The sequence below is a fragment of the Juglans regia genome, chromosome 3 (genome assembly GCF_001411555.2).
Source record: "Juglans regia cultivar Chandler chromosome 3, Walnut 2.0, whole genome shotgun sequence".
Lineage (NCBI taxonomy): Eukaryota > Viridiplantae > Streptophyta > Magnoliopsida > Fagales > Juglandaceae > Juglans > Juglans regia.
The window spans coordinates 5,184,947-5,200,282 of NC_049903.1; the positions used below are offsets into that span (position 1 = coordinate 5,184,947).

Sequence of the window (15,336 nt, forward strand, 5' to 3'; positions counted from 1 at the left end):
TGACTGTTTATAAAATATATTAAAAAATGTAAATAAAAATAAAAATAAATAATAAAAAATAAAAATTATATTAGGCCAACGATCAAAACTGGACACTGGACGGCATACCAGTACTCCCTTTACATAAATACCTCAAATACGAAGTATGTAGTTGTTCCATGAGTGTTTAGATGTTGTTCCACGAGTTTGTCCAAGTTTTATCACTGTTGCCTCCAAGGTCTTCACAGTTCACACTATGGTCGGTGCACCAGTAGATAATTTCTAGAACAACCCTCGAATCAATCTAGAGCGTCGTAGTTGCTTCTTCTGGGGAAAACGATGGCATAGAGAGTTCCAGATTGTCACCCTTTGTTCTACAAACCGAGTTGCAGATATAGACCCTCCAGTGTCCAGTCCAACCACGACTGACCTTTAAAGCCAGTTACCAATCTTCATGAGTCGCCTCAATTTTCAATCGTAACGCTTGACGTTTTACTGCCTGTTTAACAAAGCAGAAAGGAGGGGATTACGGTAAATTACTTGAACAGTATATATTTTTGTTTGCTTATTTTCATGTTAATGTTTGTGATGGACTTTTTTGTTCAGATAAAAGTAATTATTTTATGTTGTTAGGTTGAGATGCTGATTTTTTTTTTTTTAGAAAATTCTATAAATCACACTCAAATTTAGTTGTGATGAGATGGTATTGTCCATTAATTTTTATATTTCTTTTATAAAAAAATAAAAATCATCCAAAAATAATAAAAATGTCATATTTTACGTAATAAAATAATAATAAAATATGAGTATAATGTATAATATTATTATTAATTTATTTTTGATATCGAGATCGATAAAAGCCTCCAAAAACTACTATGGTCAATGCAGTCGTGGTGGGGCTAGGGGTTTGGTGGCTATGCCGTTTAGTCGATTAGAGGTGGTAGCGAAAGTGGAAGTGACAGAGTCCAGTAAAAATGGCTTTGACGTCCAAAACAAATAAGGTGAGCTATTTTAAAATGAAAAATATTATAACAACAAGAAGATTATATAAAAATAAATTTATAAATTGATGTAATTTAATATAATACGTCAGATTATAAAATTATTTTAAGTGTAAAGTAGATCTATCAGATCACATCATATAAAATTACGTTAATTTATAAATTTATTTTTATGTAATCTCTTTATATCTGTAATAATGAAGTATGGTGATAAGTATATCCCAATTTTGGTCGGAAGTAATCTATAGTTTCCATCTCAAGTATAGCCATGCATTTTACCATAAGTTTTACTGAGGAGAAGACCAACATGAACATGCAGTAACTCGGGAAAAATTAGAGACAGGCTTCTAGAAAATACCGTCGAGTCTTGAAGCAAGCAACCAGCTAGCAAGCAAAATTTCTCAATATCAATGTTATTGTTTCTTCTTTTCTTCTTCCATTTCATCTAAATCATTCAACCTTCTCTTGGCGTTCACACTTCACCCCCTCTGTTCTCCATTTTGGGCCACAATATTTACAGGATTGCCGCAGTATCTCTCTTGCAAGGATGTCAAGTACATGGATGGCAACCTGAAGATCAGAGCAATACCCATTATCACCACTATCTATAAATTCACAAATCCAGCTTAGTATTTATCGAAAAGAGAAAAGTTACAAATTGCTTTATGCAAGCATATGTATATATAAAATTGGGCTTGCAACAATCAAGAAACCAGAGAGCAAATTATACAAAAAAGCTCATCATTTTTCTGGAATCTGATCTGGGAATAATGGAATGAAACTTTCGGTCTATTATTTTTCTGGAACAAACTGGATCAATCACCCCTAATAGACCGGAGCAGACCGTTAGTTATCGGTCCAGGCCAGTTTCAAATGGGGGCTCAATTATACAAAAAACTCATCATTCTTTAAATATACAAAAAGGTATTTTCGGCCCATTAGTATAAAAAAAGTCCACAATGTTTATAATTTTGAATAATACAATTATTTAACTTTATTTGCATATTTTTTTTACTTAAAAATAACATAAAAAAGTTTTTCAAATTATCAAAATTGATAATTATATATTAGTTAATTGATATTAGTTAATTAATAATTATATATTTAACATTTTATATTGTCAATACTCATAAGTTAGATGAAAATTATATAATTTATTTATATAACTATTATATAAAATAATATATATAATTTATAAAAAAAAATATTTAAAAATATACATTTGTAGTTTGGTTGGTCTAGTCTAGTCCGGGGTGAAAAAACCCCACTCCGGACCGAATTGAAACATATTTGATCTCACAAATGGAGATTCAAAACCGACCAAATAAATTTTCGGTCCAATCCGGTCAGTTTTTCCAGTCCGCACCAAAATTTTTACACTCCTAGACATAACGTACTAAGCACAACGTGTGTTTCCTTTTTAATTACCGTCTTGAGTCTGCTTAAATTTGGAAGGTCCCAGTGCCGCGACCCATTCGTAAATGGCAGAGGGATGCATCTCTGTAGCTTATAAATAATTGTAAATGTGTCTCTTGGAATTTATTCGAACAGTAAAGAATATATGGATGGAGAAATCGACATATGATATTGGGTTTTATAAACTATAGGAACTTCATCTTGTCACAACATACAATAGAATTAAAATTGTTTATGCAAGCATATGTTTTAATTGATATGGCATCTTATGATAGGATGTGAGTACCACGTGTATATATTTCAAGACTACCTAATAATTACTCTCTAAAATTTGGATTGAAACTTTTAACCCCGAGAAATCTTGACATCCAATGATCACTTGTTTGAGGATAAGAAACCTTGTGAGACGAAGGAGCCAGGAACTTGATGACAAGCAGGAACTTACTGAAAGCGAAAGAGCATGAAGGCCACATGCGCATGCACTGAATAAAAACACGGACGGGCCGAAAGGGCCAGTTTTGGTAGCAGCCAGAATATAAATGGAAATGCCAGCCGTGGATTTCTGTCCACAAGCTTTTAGCTGTTCGCTAACTAATCCCTCTTTGTTGGTCCAAGACATTGTTACTATGTAGACAAACTAAGTAGGCCGTAGGAACGGGAGGATATATTGTACTTAGACGAATGAACCCATGTGCGCACAACTCCTCCTAATTTACCAATAAAATGCAGCTTTCTAACATAATGGCATGTTGAGCCTTTAATGTGGCTTCCATAACAAAGTTCTGAAGGAACAAGGCAACAGTGGCAATTGGACAGAATAGCTTCTGTTTTACATATAGTAATGAGAGATTTGAGACAAAGGCTTTCCAATTTCATTCATTTCTGAAATGATTTCTGAAATGATTTTAGTGTCTCGGTCATTAAAGCTGGTGGAAATTGGTGTGGGCCATGCTATAAACAAGAACCAACACATGGTGCAGTCGTTGACTGAGGTGGAACCTTTGATATTCTATTTTATTTAATTAATAATTTTTTGTCTCACAGAGTATTTAAGAGGATACTGTGAAGATAAGGCCAGCTATGCCCACCCATCCCTCCCTGCAGTATCACGTTTAAAAAATTAGCCAGAAGTTAGTGACTCAACTAACCAAGGGGATACTAGCCAGTAGATGGATCACCAAAGTAGCGTGTGCTCAACTTCCTGAGATAAACCAAGAAAAGACTGTAGGAAAAAAAGGAAAATAGAACTTAGGAGAAAATGATTAGTGCATGCAAGATCTTCATTTTATGATCCGTTTTGGGTGCACTCTGTCTTTTTCAATAACAAATTACCTTTTAGCTGTTTACTGATTTTCCCGTCTCACAAGCAATTCTTACAATTTAGTCCCCTGAATCTTGAAGGCAATATGTTTATTTGCCAAATTAGAACTCTAAAGTCCGATACAACTGCCATTTTTGTTTTCTTGTTTACTCTCTCTATCTCTCTCCCTCTCTCTCTCTCTTTCTCTTGGAAGACCAAAAGGAGGTGGGGGAGGAGTGTGTTCGCGGATAACAAGAGACCAAGATTGCTCATTTAACAGGGTTATAGACTATAAAATAAGCCTACGTGAGAAAGATAAGTACTATTTGGAAGTGGAAGTCTTGGAATGGTGATCCTGCATCAAGCATAGAAGATATTGTGCCATTAATTAATATGTATTTGACTTGTACAGATCTTGTAACTCCACATGGGTGAGACACATTAATTCACATATAATGACGACTCATGCCCTCACTAGGGCGGCACAACTTGGAGCCAACTGCTAAGAGTTTTTCATGCTCATAAAAAACCTTAGAATTTTCATAGATGCAGAGCCAAATGACGGAAGAATTTCATAAACAGACAAATCATAGGCCAGAAAGTTGGTGCCATATATCAAGTGGAAGCTGATAAAAACCACTTTCACAAAGCATTTATCCCCAGATGTTCTTCAGGTATAACAAAAACATGGAATCTTAAATATGAATTAATGGATGGATTATGAATAAGAAAAAGATTATCATTCCCTAACATTCTTTCTTTATGGACTGCAATGGTGGAATGAACCAAGTTGGGTCCATAAACCGCATACAACAAACTGAAATGCATAAGACAATTTGTTGCAATTGCCATAGTTATTCTGTGATTACAAACTGGAAAGTGCAGAATTGCAGAAGATACAACAATCGGACTCTATGTGACTGATGATGCTTCCCTTTTCAACCTCTAGCTTCCTGCTCTGCCTATTCCACAAGTGAACAGCCAAACTTCTGGACTGAATCTGCCTCAACTTTTTATGCAACCATTTCGAATGCAGCTCGTCTCCCGGCCCCCGAAATAGACTTCGAATCTTACTCCAATCAACCGGATAAAATGCCAATGGTGGCAACACCGTGAAATTAAATCCAGGCCTTCCACCCAGCCTGGAAACAACCCTCGAGACTAAGTAAGGGCCATTGTGCCCCCATTTGTTCCCGTCGAAGGTTAGCGCAAATTCTTCAATGAATTTGTAAAGTAGTGGATGATTCTTGTCGAATATCAGCACAGCATTGTTCAATCGGCTCCAATTCCCAGTTGCAAGATCAACTGTCTGAGCACCGATTACATTTCTCAACTTCGAGAAGCTCTTTAACACTATAACATCTGTGTCTATATAAATGCCTCCAAACTTATACAACAAAGCAAGCCTGAGCAAATTGGAGAGATTCTGACCCAAAGAAACTTCGCCAGGATCCACACTCCCTTTCCTTAACCTATCAAACCACGCTTCCGCATGAGTATCCTTGAATATATAGTCGTAATCCGGATCAATAGCCATTACCCGAAACCCATTATCTAAAAATGGTCTAAGAATTCGATTTCCTCTTCTTGATTTCATTGAGTTTGAGACTATGACCAAACAAGCGTTTGGGTGAGAGTTAAACAAGCTCTCCATGGCTAACACTTCTCTATCACCAAATGACTTCAACGAAATCCTAGTCATAAAGAACCGAAACTTACAGGAAGTGGTAGAATTTCCAGCGAAGAACTCAGCGATTCTTACTGGAAAAGGACTGGACCAAGCTTCGAAGGGCACACTCTTGAGCTTGCGCTTGTGCTTCCGGGCCCGTCTCGGCCTGGAAACCGTAGAATTGGTGAGGGGTAGGATTGAAAAGCGTGATTTGAGAAAAAGGGGCAACTGAGTCTTCAAAATCACGGGTGAGTTTTCTTCTTTGGTAGCATACATTACTGAAGAAGCCAGCTTTGAAGAAGAGGACGAGGAAGCAGTCGAAAAAGAAGACCATTTTCTCATGGGCTCGCCAGCGGTAATTACAGGAGAGAAATTGGCGGGTACGGATGGGGACTTGGCAGGAAAAGGGAGATGAAGGTAGAAGACAGAGAAGCCATTGTAGAGCAAGAGGAGAAGAAGAAGGAGAGCGAAAAGCGAGGTGGGCAAGCAAAAGAGAAGAGCAAGGATGGATCTCTTGAGGTCCTGTAAATGGTGAAGAAGACAGAGAAGGAAAGGCTCAGAGGGTTTGGTGGCGGGGCATTCGTACATTGTCGTGCTTGATTGATCAAAAGTGGGCTTTGTCAAAGGAAGTTTGAGTGCGGTTCCCTTTAGTTTTGGCGTGGTGGGAAACTGAGAAGAGTAACTGCGGAGGAAGTTGAAAGGCATTTTAATGGTGGAGGCGGCAAAATATCAGAAAAAAGTAAAAAAAAAAAAAATAGTTTCTGGTGTTTTGGACATTGGGAACCAAAAACAAAACTTGTATTTAGCCAAGTGGGACGGTTTTCCTCCAACCGGCTTTGGAGACAGAGACACTAGTCTGGAAAGTACCGGTTAAGGTGGTTCGATTTTTTTTTTTTTTTTTTTTAAGAAAAAGAAAAAGAAAAAAAATGCTCAAACTTATTTATTTAATCACTTTTTCTCTTGCAAGATCTTATTTGCCTAGATTTTAAGGTTTAGAAAGATAGAATGATATACCAATAGAACTATATCACCATATTATTATCTCATTTTCATCTCATTAAATATGATGTAATACATTTATTATTATTAAATGATTATTTATTACATATTTTTTTATTATCTAATGATGATGAATGTGTCACATACTATTTAATATAATAAAAATAAGAAGAAAATATGATGTATAACATTACTGTATATCATAATATAATATTATTTGAAACTCACACAATTAACGATAAATATCGTGTGTTTATCTTTTTATACGCTAAAAGTCTTAATATTCAAATAAATTTTTTTAAAAAGTCATCATCACCCTTTTGAAAAGTGTAACATGTGAAGTTAATTGTGGTTCAAATTTGTCCCTTTTTCGATGGGTTGTTCAAATTTATGCAATATATGTTGGAAGGAAATGCTATATTATTTTATAAAAATAAATTAATAAATTGATATAATTTTATATAATATATTATATTTAGTTTATAATAAAATGAATTTTATAACTTAACCTACTACATTAACTTATCAATTTGTAAATTTATTTTTATAAATTTATTTTTGTAAGATTGTTTGTGGTGAAAATTTCTCTACCTTTATTTTCACATGTTTATTGCTTAATTGTGCACATATCTAAGGCTGATTTATTAAAAAAATTAATGGATTAGTGAAAAGATGAATTACTTGGGTGCATTAATCTATATATAAACAGACATATCTGCGATCCATTTCGTTTAATCTCATATAATTGAACTAATAATTCTTGAGCATTAACTTTTCTCCTGTACTTGCCAGGATGCCTCTCTTGGACTTGATCCTCTCCTCCGCTACATCATCCTTGCTTTGTGCAATTGCCAACTCCCTCCACAGCTGATCCTTTTTAGCTGCAATGTTTAATGGTCTTGACGACGCATATTATTTCTCTTGTAACATCTGCTTGAATCTGTCTCCCGAGTAAACATACCTATTGGTCTTTCTAATGGCCTCATTTTCTGTTAATACTAAAAATCGTACGACAGTTTTAAAAGGGAGAAATAATCATTCTTGATCCACTATGATAATTTGGATCTTGATCGGTGTGGTCTGGAGCCCCAGCATAATCCGGTACAACTATGCGTATGTCCATGACAATTAATAGAAACTAAATACCGATAATGTAAAAGAGAAATGACACATAGATTTACGTGGTTTGACATATTACATACGTCCACAAAGTTTTTGGGGAGGAAATATCCACTATAATAAGCTTATTTACAATCTCTCATAGCCTCTCATTTTTCACTGTACAATGGAGATCTCGAATATATTTACTGGAAAATATGTTTTCGCTGGAGCCCTTTTCGTGAGGTTGAAGAAGTTGAAGAAGAAGTCGAAGTCAAATAAGTCCAAAATCCCCTGGAAATCGTCTGGTCGTTTCCTTTTATTTGTCATCTCTTTTCCCGTGCCCCTCCTTTTGTGTGCCCTAAGGAATAGTGAAGATTTACCACATTTCCTTGTGTGTCTAACATCTTCATTTTCTTTCTATTTTTTTTTTTGAGTTAGTCTACATACTATCTCCAAATGAGGATTGTTCATGCATGCCCATACAATTATATTTAATTTTTTTTTAAATTACAATAATATTCTTTTAAAAATAATATTTTTTCTTCTTTTATCCTCATTAATTAATGGGACTACACACAGTCTCTCACTTAGGACTGCAAATAGAATTTCTTTTTTTTTTCCTGTCCTTTTCTCCTGACACCCTCATTTTGCTTGTCCTTTTCTTATCTCTTCATTCTCATTCTTCATTTGTCTTCTAGTGGTGGGACCTCTCCCCTTGGACTGGGCTTAATAGGCTTACTTTAGATTGAGTATATTTTATCCCTTCTATTTTCCATCACACGATGCAAGCATACAGTATACTACTCCTTGATCTACATTGTAATCATCTCATCTTTATTCAAGAAATAAAATCACAGACAACATCCCAAGTAATTCCCCACTCGAAAAGACGAAACTTTAGAGAAAGAATAAAAAGAAAACAAGTTTAAATAACAAAAGAAAAACCTCTGTCTGTAAAAACTCACAAAAATTACCTAAAATTTGTCACCAATATACTAGGGGAAAAAATGAAACAGAACAAATAGAATGATAAGAAAAAAAAGTCGTGATATTTTAATCCCATGGAACTAAAACATCGTTGATTTAAAAAACTGAGTTTGAGTATTCACGAATATGTCAAAACATAAATTTAGCCACGAAAAGATCCCATAAAAGTAAATTCACAAACTGACGTGGCTTGATATAGTACGTTAGATTATAAAACTACTTTTATTGTAAAGTAGATCTAATATATCATATGAATCCATGTTAGTTTATGAGTTTACTTTTATGTAATTTGTTTGTGGCTATGGTTGGAAGGGATATTTACATCTTTTACCGGGTTGGGCCTAACTTACCCCATGATGCCCATCTACCAAAGTGTAGTCGACCCATAAATAAGAGAAAGGAGAAAAAGGCCCAAGGCCCACTCGAGAAGGAAATAGACGTGGAATGATGGGACGTCGGAAATTTTGATGCCACCCTGCACACGCACGTAATGATAGGGTCACACCGCCCTTAAAAATTGACACGAAGCACATATAGGGATCACGGTTAGGCACTGTGTTCTTGACAGGGTGCGCGACACAACCCCCTGTCCCCTGACAGAATGCACGGAAGGTGGTGGCACTCACCAACCTGCTGCAAGAATGTGACCTGGGAAGGCCACGCCGCATCAAAGGCGACAACATGAAGTCCCAAATGAAAGACGGCACCTTTGACACGGGATACAGGGGACCACCTCAGCAGACAATATAAAAGCTAAGCACCAGGTTAGAATTACTCTCTAGTTCTCTCATATACTATAATCATCTCTAAGGGGCAAAAAACTGACTTAGGCATAAGAGGTATTTCATCAACTTCGAGCCCCCCACTTTCCTTGTATTATAGGTGGTTGAGCTTCGTGATTGATATGTGAAACACATTGTTAAGGTCATGTTTCATACGCCTGAGCTAAGTTCCTGCAACCCAGGCCAATATGTTTCTACCTGCAATCACAAAGACAAATGTGGGCTTGGTGGTGGTTCGGAAAGCCTCCAATGCTAAAGTTAGTACTTCATTTGAGAGAATTATAGGAGAATAATAGAGTTTATAGAGATTTATTTGTATCTGGATCATGACTTTTATACGAGATTTCGGGGGGACATTCTTGTACATTGTGTCAGGAGTTTGTGTCATGCCCACAGTTGCCCTGGTTCACGGCCTTTAATATGGCATGGTGTTCGAGGTGGCGCTATTATGCAACGTGGCATATGAGGTGGAATCATTAATGTGGCATGACTTTCAGGGTGGTGTCTCGACGGTTGGCGATTGGCGCGGTCACTTCTTGCTCCCATCGTCAGAGAATGGAAGGTTGTATGTGCTTTTCGTTCACTTGCCGTAGATCCTTTAATGATGGGCACTACAGGCGAGTGTCAGAGTCAGCACGTCTCGTTTGTCCCCGTCGACTTGTTTCTTGCGCAATGCATTCCCTTTTTGTTAATACAGTTTGTGGGCCGGGCTTGTTTGGTGATTCCTGTGCTTTGGGAGGGGAGGATCTAGTTCAAGAGGGGGTATCTGGCCCAGGGCCAACCCAATGGGCCGAAATGAGAATATCCCTTCCACACATTATTAGCAGTAGTACTTCTCGTATAAAATACAAACCCTATCGAAAAAATTGGGCAAAGATTATGATACCTCATTGGAAGACAATAGGTTCCTTGTTCCTCTATTTGATTGTGGTGGAAGTTTGCCGGTGATGAAGGTTGGATCAATGGGATTGAACTATGAAACAAGCACTTAAGTGTAAGATTTGAATCTATAAACAGTGGGAAGGATGTTAGATTGGGGTCTCTAGAATGAGTAATATACACCTACAATTCTTTTATAACTATTTTATAACTTACTTTCAAACAACCAATGAAATCATGCCATTTCATTAAAAATAAATTTCAATATTATAAGACTGCCCTCAATTTCATGTAGGCGAGATTTGACTAATGAGTTGAGACAAATACTTCTCAACTCATCTCGTACGATAAAGGCATTCTACTATCCAAATGTATTAAACACAATTTGATTAATCTTATCTGCTCAACCCATCTCAAGTAATATTGTGAATAAAACAAATGTTACATACACTGACAAAAAGCAGCATGGCTTGAAAAACAAGTCTCATCTTGACATGAGCAAAACCCCCCACTTTCCCATCTCGCCCTCGTCCTGAAGCTCCATCTCTCTCCATCTCGTTGAATATATTTAAATATATTTATAAATAATGCTCAATCATTATAAATATTATGTAATAATTAGTAAGACCCACAATTATCAAATTAGTTAAAAAGTTAGAACCATCTTATCCCACTTATAAATCTAAATACATAAATTTGTATAAACTAACTCATCTCATCTCATCTCATCTCAACTCAATAATTTTATTACTATTCATAAATCATCTCAATTTATTATCTCAATCTCTTCATAGAGTTGTAAAATAATTATAAGGTTATCATTTTCTCTCTAGAATTATTTGTTTTTACAAAACGTCCTTGAAGACTCCAGAAATTATATTATGGCCCCCGATTTCTTTCGTTTCATTGACCGGTCTATGGACCATCCACGGCTAGTTTTGTCACTGATCGGTCTATGAACAAACAACAATCTCCAAATTGGAAAAATAAAAAATAAAAAACGAAAAGTTGATAACAAGCGGTCGTTTTAAATAAATAGACCTGCGTCCATGACCACGTTATGATTTCTAATTTCTGTCCAATCTTATAAGAGTTACAGGTAAAACGTGGGAGGGATTCTCTTTTTTTATTTGAAGTTATTGTAAAGCATAATATATTTTTTTGAGCAGTGATAGAATTACAGTCGATTTACATTTCTAAATCATATAATATTTTTTAAATATTTAAATCCATCACATCAAAATAGAAATAATGTATAATCGTAAAAAAAAATTGTTACCAAGTAGTTGATCTATCATTTTTCTATTTTTTTTCCTAAGATCTCCATCAATCACCTAATCATATGATCATCAATGCACTCTGGTGTTGTATATTTCTTTTACGACAGATAATTCTCAAACAGTCCAACCACTAGATTGCCTTACTCATCGCCATCATAATGGCCCTATCTTTCCGGTTTAAGGTTAAAACCCTTGAGGTATTTACTATTTATTAGGTTTTTCTCTTTACTTTTATTTTATATTCTCTATGGATAAAAAAAAAAAAAAGGTAAAGAACAATAATAACGATAATAATATATATACCAAAAACTTATATTTAGAGGTGGGCAGCGAGGGCCCACCCCACAAGGAGAATACTCAAAGGGGGCAGGTAGATTTGTGCAGAAAACTCTAGGATTCAGCCCGTCAGTGTGACTCGACTAGACCCGACTCAAAAAGCGGGTTGAAGTAATTTGCTGGTTGAACCCGTTGAAACCGATATTGTTTATAACGCTTTGAGCAAGTAAAAGTTCAGCTTGTATGTCTTCCGCGTAACCAACCAAGCACAAGCCTAGAAGCTCAAAAACCCTAGCCTCCATTTTTATTCATCCAACAATGGCAGGCTGGAGATTCCGTGAGCTCCTAAAGAAGTACGGGAAGGTGGCCTTGGGTGTCCACTTCTCGGTCTCTGCGGCTTCCATCACTAGACTCTACGTCGCCATCAAGAACAACGTCGATGTCGAGTCCCTGCTCGAGAAATTGTACATGGGTGGTGTTGGCTCCTCCAACAAGGATCACGCTCCCCCTGAAGCTTCTTCTTCTTCCGATGGGTTTGTGGTTGAGAATGAGAGACCAACTTCAGAGTCTCAATCGATGGTGGTTATGGAGAAGAAGAAGCGGAATCGAGTGGCCGATCTCACTGCCTTGACCAGTGGGGCCCTGGCTTTGGCTATACACTATAACAAGGCTTTGTTTCCGATTCGGGTTCCCATTACCTGCTTCCAATCTCGAGTCAAGTCGGCCCATATCCGATTGGTTTGTTCTTGAGCTGGGTCGTGTCGGTCCTAGAATGAACCGGGTTGGTTGGGTTGCAGCCCTAGGGGCGGGCTGACCCCAACAAGACCTCGCCCCGCTCCCTACTTCACCTCCCTTATATATAAAAAATTAAATTTTAAATATTTATATAAATATTTATTAAATAAATATATTGTATATAGATATATCCAATTTGTTGAGAACTTGAAGTTGTATTCAAGTTATTGGATTGTCTTGACCCCTTAAACCAATTTTTATATAGGAGGTCAAGGTAATACAAAATATAATTTTAATAAGTTTAAATTTTTTTTGTATTTATAAATTTTAATTATATTATAATTTGAATAAAAAAAAATTAGACCAAAAAATAGTTTTTAGATCCAATGGGTCATGTGGCTTGGGTAGGAGGCGGGGCGGGATTCTGTTTCGATCTCACCCCCGACATCGTGACACATATTTGAAGCATTTCTTGATAATTAAGCCTATCTATAAAGTTAAAGCATCTAACCTATTTTTGTCTGCACAGCAAAGGATTACTAACACGTCAATAAGCAAAAATAAAATTCCTAACTGAATATATTTTTTACCCATTTTAATCTCTCTTTCTCTCCCTCATGTTATTTGCATAGGTTTTTCTTATTGCAAAGGATTTTGGAGCTCGGCCTGCCTACTTGTTTGCTATTTTCCACCCAGAAAGGGTATTGGGAGTAGTAACCATGGGAGTGCCACATATCCCCCCAGGACCCTCTACATACCACAAGTATCTTCCTGAAGGCTTCTACATTTCAAGATGGCAGGTATAACTTTCTTTCTTGAGGTTACTTGTAAAAAAAAAAAACTTTCTTTCTCGAGGTTTACATGTGAGTGCACCACTATATATGGACTTGCTTGCAACCTCATGTGTGTGAACCCTTTCCTGGAGCCTGGACGTGCAGAATCTGATTTTGGGCGCTTTGATGCTAAAACAGTCGTGAGGAACATTTACATCCTCTTTTCCAAAAGTGAAATACCAATAGCTGCTGAGAATCAGGAGATCATGGATTTGGTGGACCCATCTACTCCTCTGCCCCCTTGGTTCACTGAGGAGAATCTTGCAGCTTATGGAGCTTTGTATGAGAAATCTGGATTCCGAACTGCATTACAAGTTCCATACAGGTAATGAACTGATCCTAATTTGAAAACGATTGACCGATAAGTATTATTCATATAACTGCTGCACCTCCCATCCTATTGGAGGGTTATGCTCTTCTACTGTTGCTTTGTTTACTTATAACAACCATCGACCCTTTCGCAGCAAGTATGCCACCATTTTTCTTGTATAAATGCAAGCATCATTTCCCAAAAGCAATTCACATTATAGTTGTTCATCCGATTCAATGTTTTTGACATAATGGTGGAGTAACGTGTAGTGTAGACCACTGTGATTGCAGCAGGTCTATGATTGCTGTAGGAAGTGCCCAATCCCTGCTAAATCCGCCAAGTTGTTCATGGGTAGTGTATACCTGCTAATAATTTTGGCTAATGTCATGCAACTAACAGATCATTTGGTGAAGACCTCAAGTTGCCCGATCCAACTGTTAAAGTTCCAGCACTTCTTATAATGGGGGTTAAGGACTATGTCCTCAAATTTCCAGGCATAGAAGACCACGTAAAGAGTGGAAAGGTGAAAGAGCTCGTCCCTGATTTGGAGATCATATATTTGCCTGAAGGAACCCATTTTGTTCATGAGCAGTCACCTGACGAGGTGAATCAGCTAATACTCTCCTTCCTTGGCAAGCATGTTTGATTGTGGGCACTCCACTTACAGCTACTTGTCATATGGTATATCTAAAGTTTGGCTTTGAGTTTCCCGTTGTATTCGCAACATGTAAACCCAAATATTGTGATGATCAATTTACAATAATCAAGCATTTGAAGTGTTTGTATCAAAAGACACTATCTGATTTGGTTTAAACAAAAGTATCTGTTTTTTAATATTCTTCAGCAATTTTTAGTTTTTTCAAGCAGTGCCATGAGGTAGAAACGAATCTTCTGGTGGAATTTTTGGAACCGTGTGAATAGGGGAGAAGTTTCTTTAACATCATGTGAACCAATTGTTGAGATCCATGCCTAGATGCCAAACCGTATAAATCTCTATTATTCACATTAGATTTTACATTTTAATCTCTATTAACTTCACTTTAATGTTCAACACACGATTTCGCATACTGACATTGGTATTTACTCGTCAAAAGACATACCACAAATCTGTCTGTCCAACATAGGTACGAGAATTCTCAAGCTGCGATTTGGGAGACAGTCAGCAATAGCACTGTCGCGTATTTTCTTTGCTGTGGTAAATGGGCCTTTCCGTTGAAACGAATATAATGCTAGGAGAAAGCAGCATAAGTTAATTCTAAAATCCTCTTCTCAGCTTCTCTCTCCTTGTAACACAGCTGCCTCATCATCTGTAACACCAAACGCCATGCAGAATAGGAAACAGCTAGAATCCTTCCGTCTAGAATGTAAATAAATAAGGGGATAATGCTACGCGTCCCGCTTTACTTTCCCGTTTTACTTTCCGCTTGAGGTGGATACCCCACCTGGCACACAAACATCAATCTGTTTTATCATTTTATTTTTAAGTTTTACTTTACTTTAAAGTCTGAAACAAAGTCAGCCCCATTTACCATTTTACCCATTCAGTTCCCTTGACTTCGAATGCAAAAAAATCTCCTCCAGTTCGCATTGCCCCGCACATCTCCGACCTGCTCGACCTCATTCACTGAGTTCTCCTCCCTCATCTCCCCTGCATCGGCCCTCATTCAGGTAAATAACTAGTCTCCCACATATACGAGGTCTCAACTACAACAACAATACAATAACTAGTCTCAAAACTCAGGGAAGATGGCTAAAAAAATCTCAGACCCCACCTCAATACAATACAACA

The 15,336-nt window shown here is 36.9% G+C and overlaps 3 protein-coding genes across 3 annotated transcripts; 2 read left to right on the forward strand and 1 right to left on the reverse strand.

Moving 5' to 3' along the window:
* Window positions 1–4,523: 4,523 nt before the first annotated feature.
* Window positions 4,524–6,052, reverse strand: LOC108990607 (lactosylceramide 4-alpha-galactosyltransferase-like). Its single transcript, XM_035688020.1, has one exon. It carries the CDS (start codon window positions 5,951–5,953, stop codon window positions 4,562–4,564), a length of 1,392 nt encoding a protein of 463 aa, XP_035543913.1. The 5' UTR covers window positions 5,954–6,052; the 3' UTR covers window positions 4,524–4,561.
* Window positions 6,053–11,987: 5,935 nt separating this feature from the next.
* LOC108990614 lies at window positions 11,988–12,419 on the forward strand. The gene has a single exon (XM_018964615.2). It carries the CDS (start codon window positions 11,988–11,990, stop codon window positions 12,417–12,419), a length of 432 nt encoding a protein of 143 aa, XP_018820160.2.
* Window positions 12,420–12,790: 371 nt separating this feature from the next.
* On the forward strand, window positions 12,791–14,193 carry LOC118347930 (bifunctional epoxide hydrolase 2-like). The gene is made up of 4 exons (XM_035688287.1): window positions 12,791–12,808; window positions 13,037–13,204; window positions 13,330–13,562; window positions 13,947–14,193. Exons 1-4 carry the CDS (start codon window positions 12,791–12,793, stop codon window positions 14,191–14,193), a joined length of 666 nt encoding a protein of 221 aa, XP_035544180.1.
* Window positions 14,194–15,336: the final 1,143 nt, after the last annotated feature.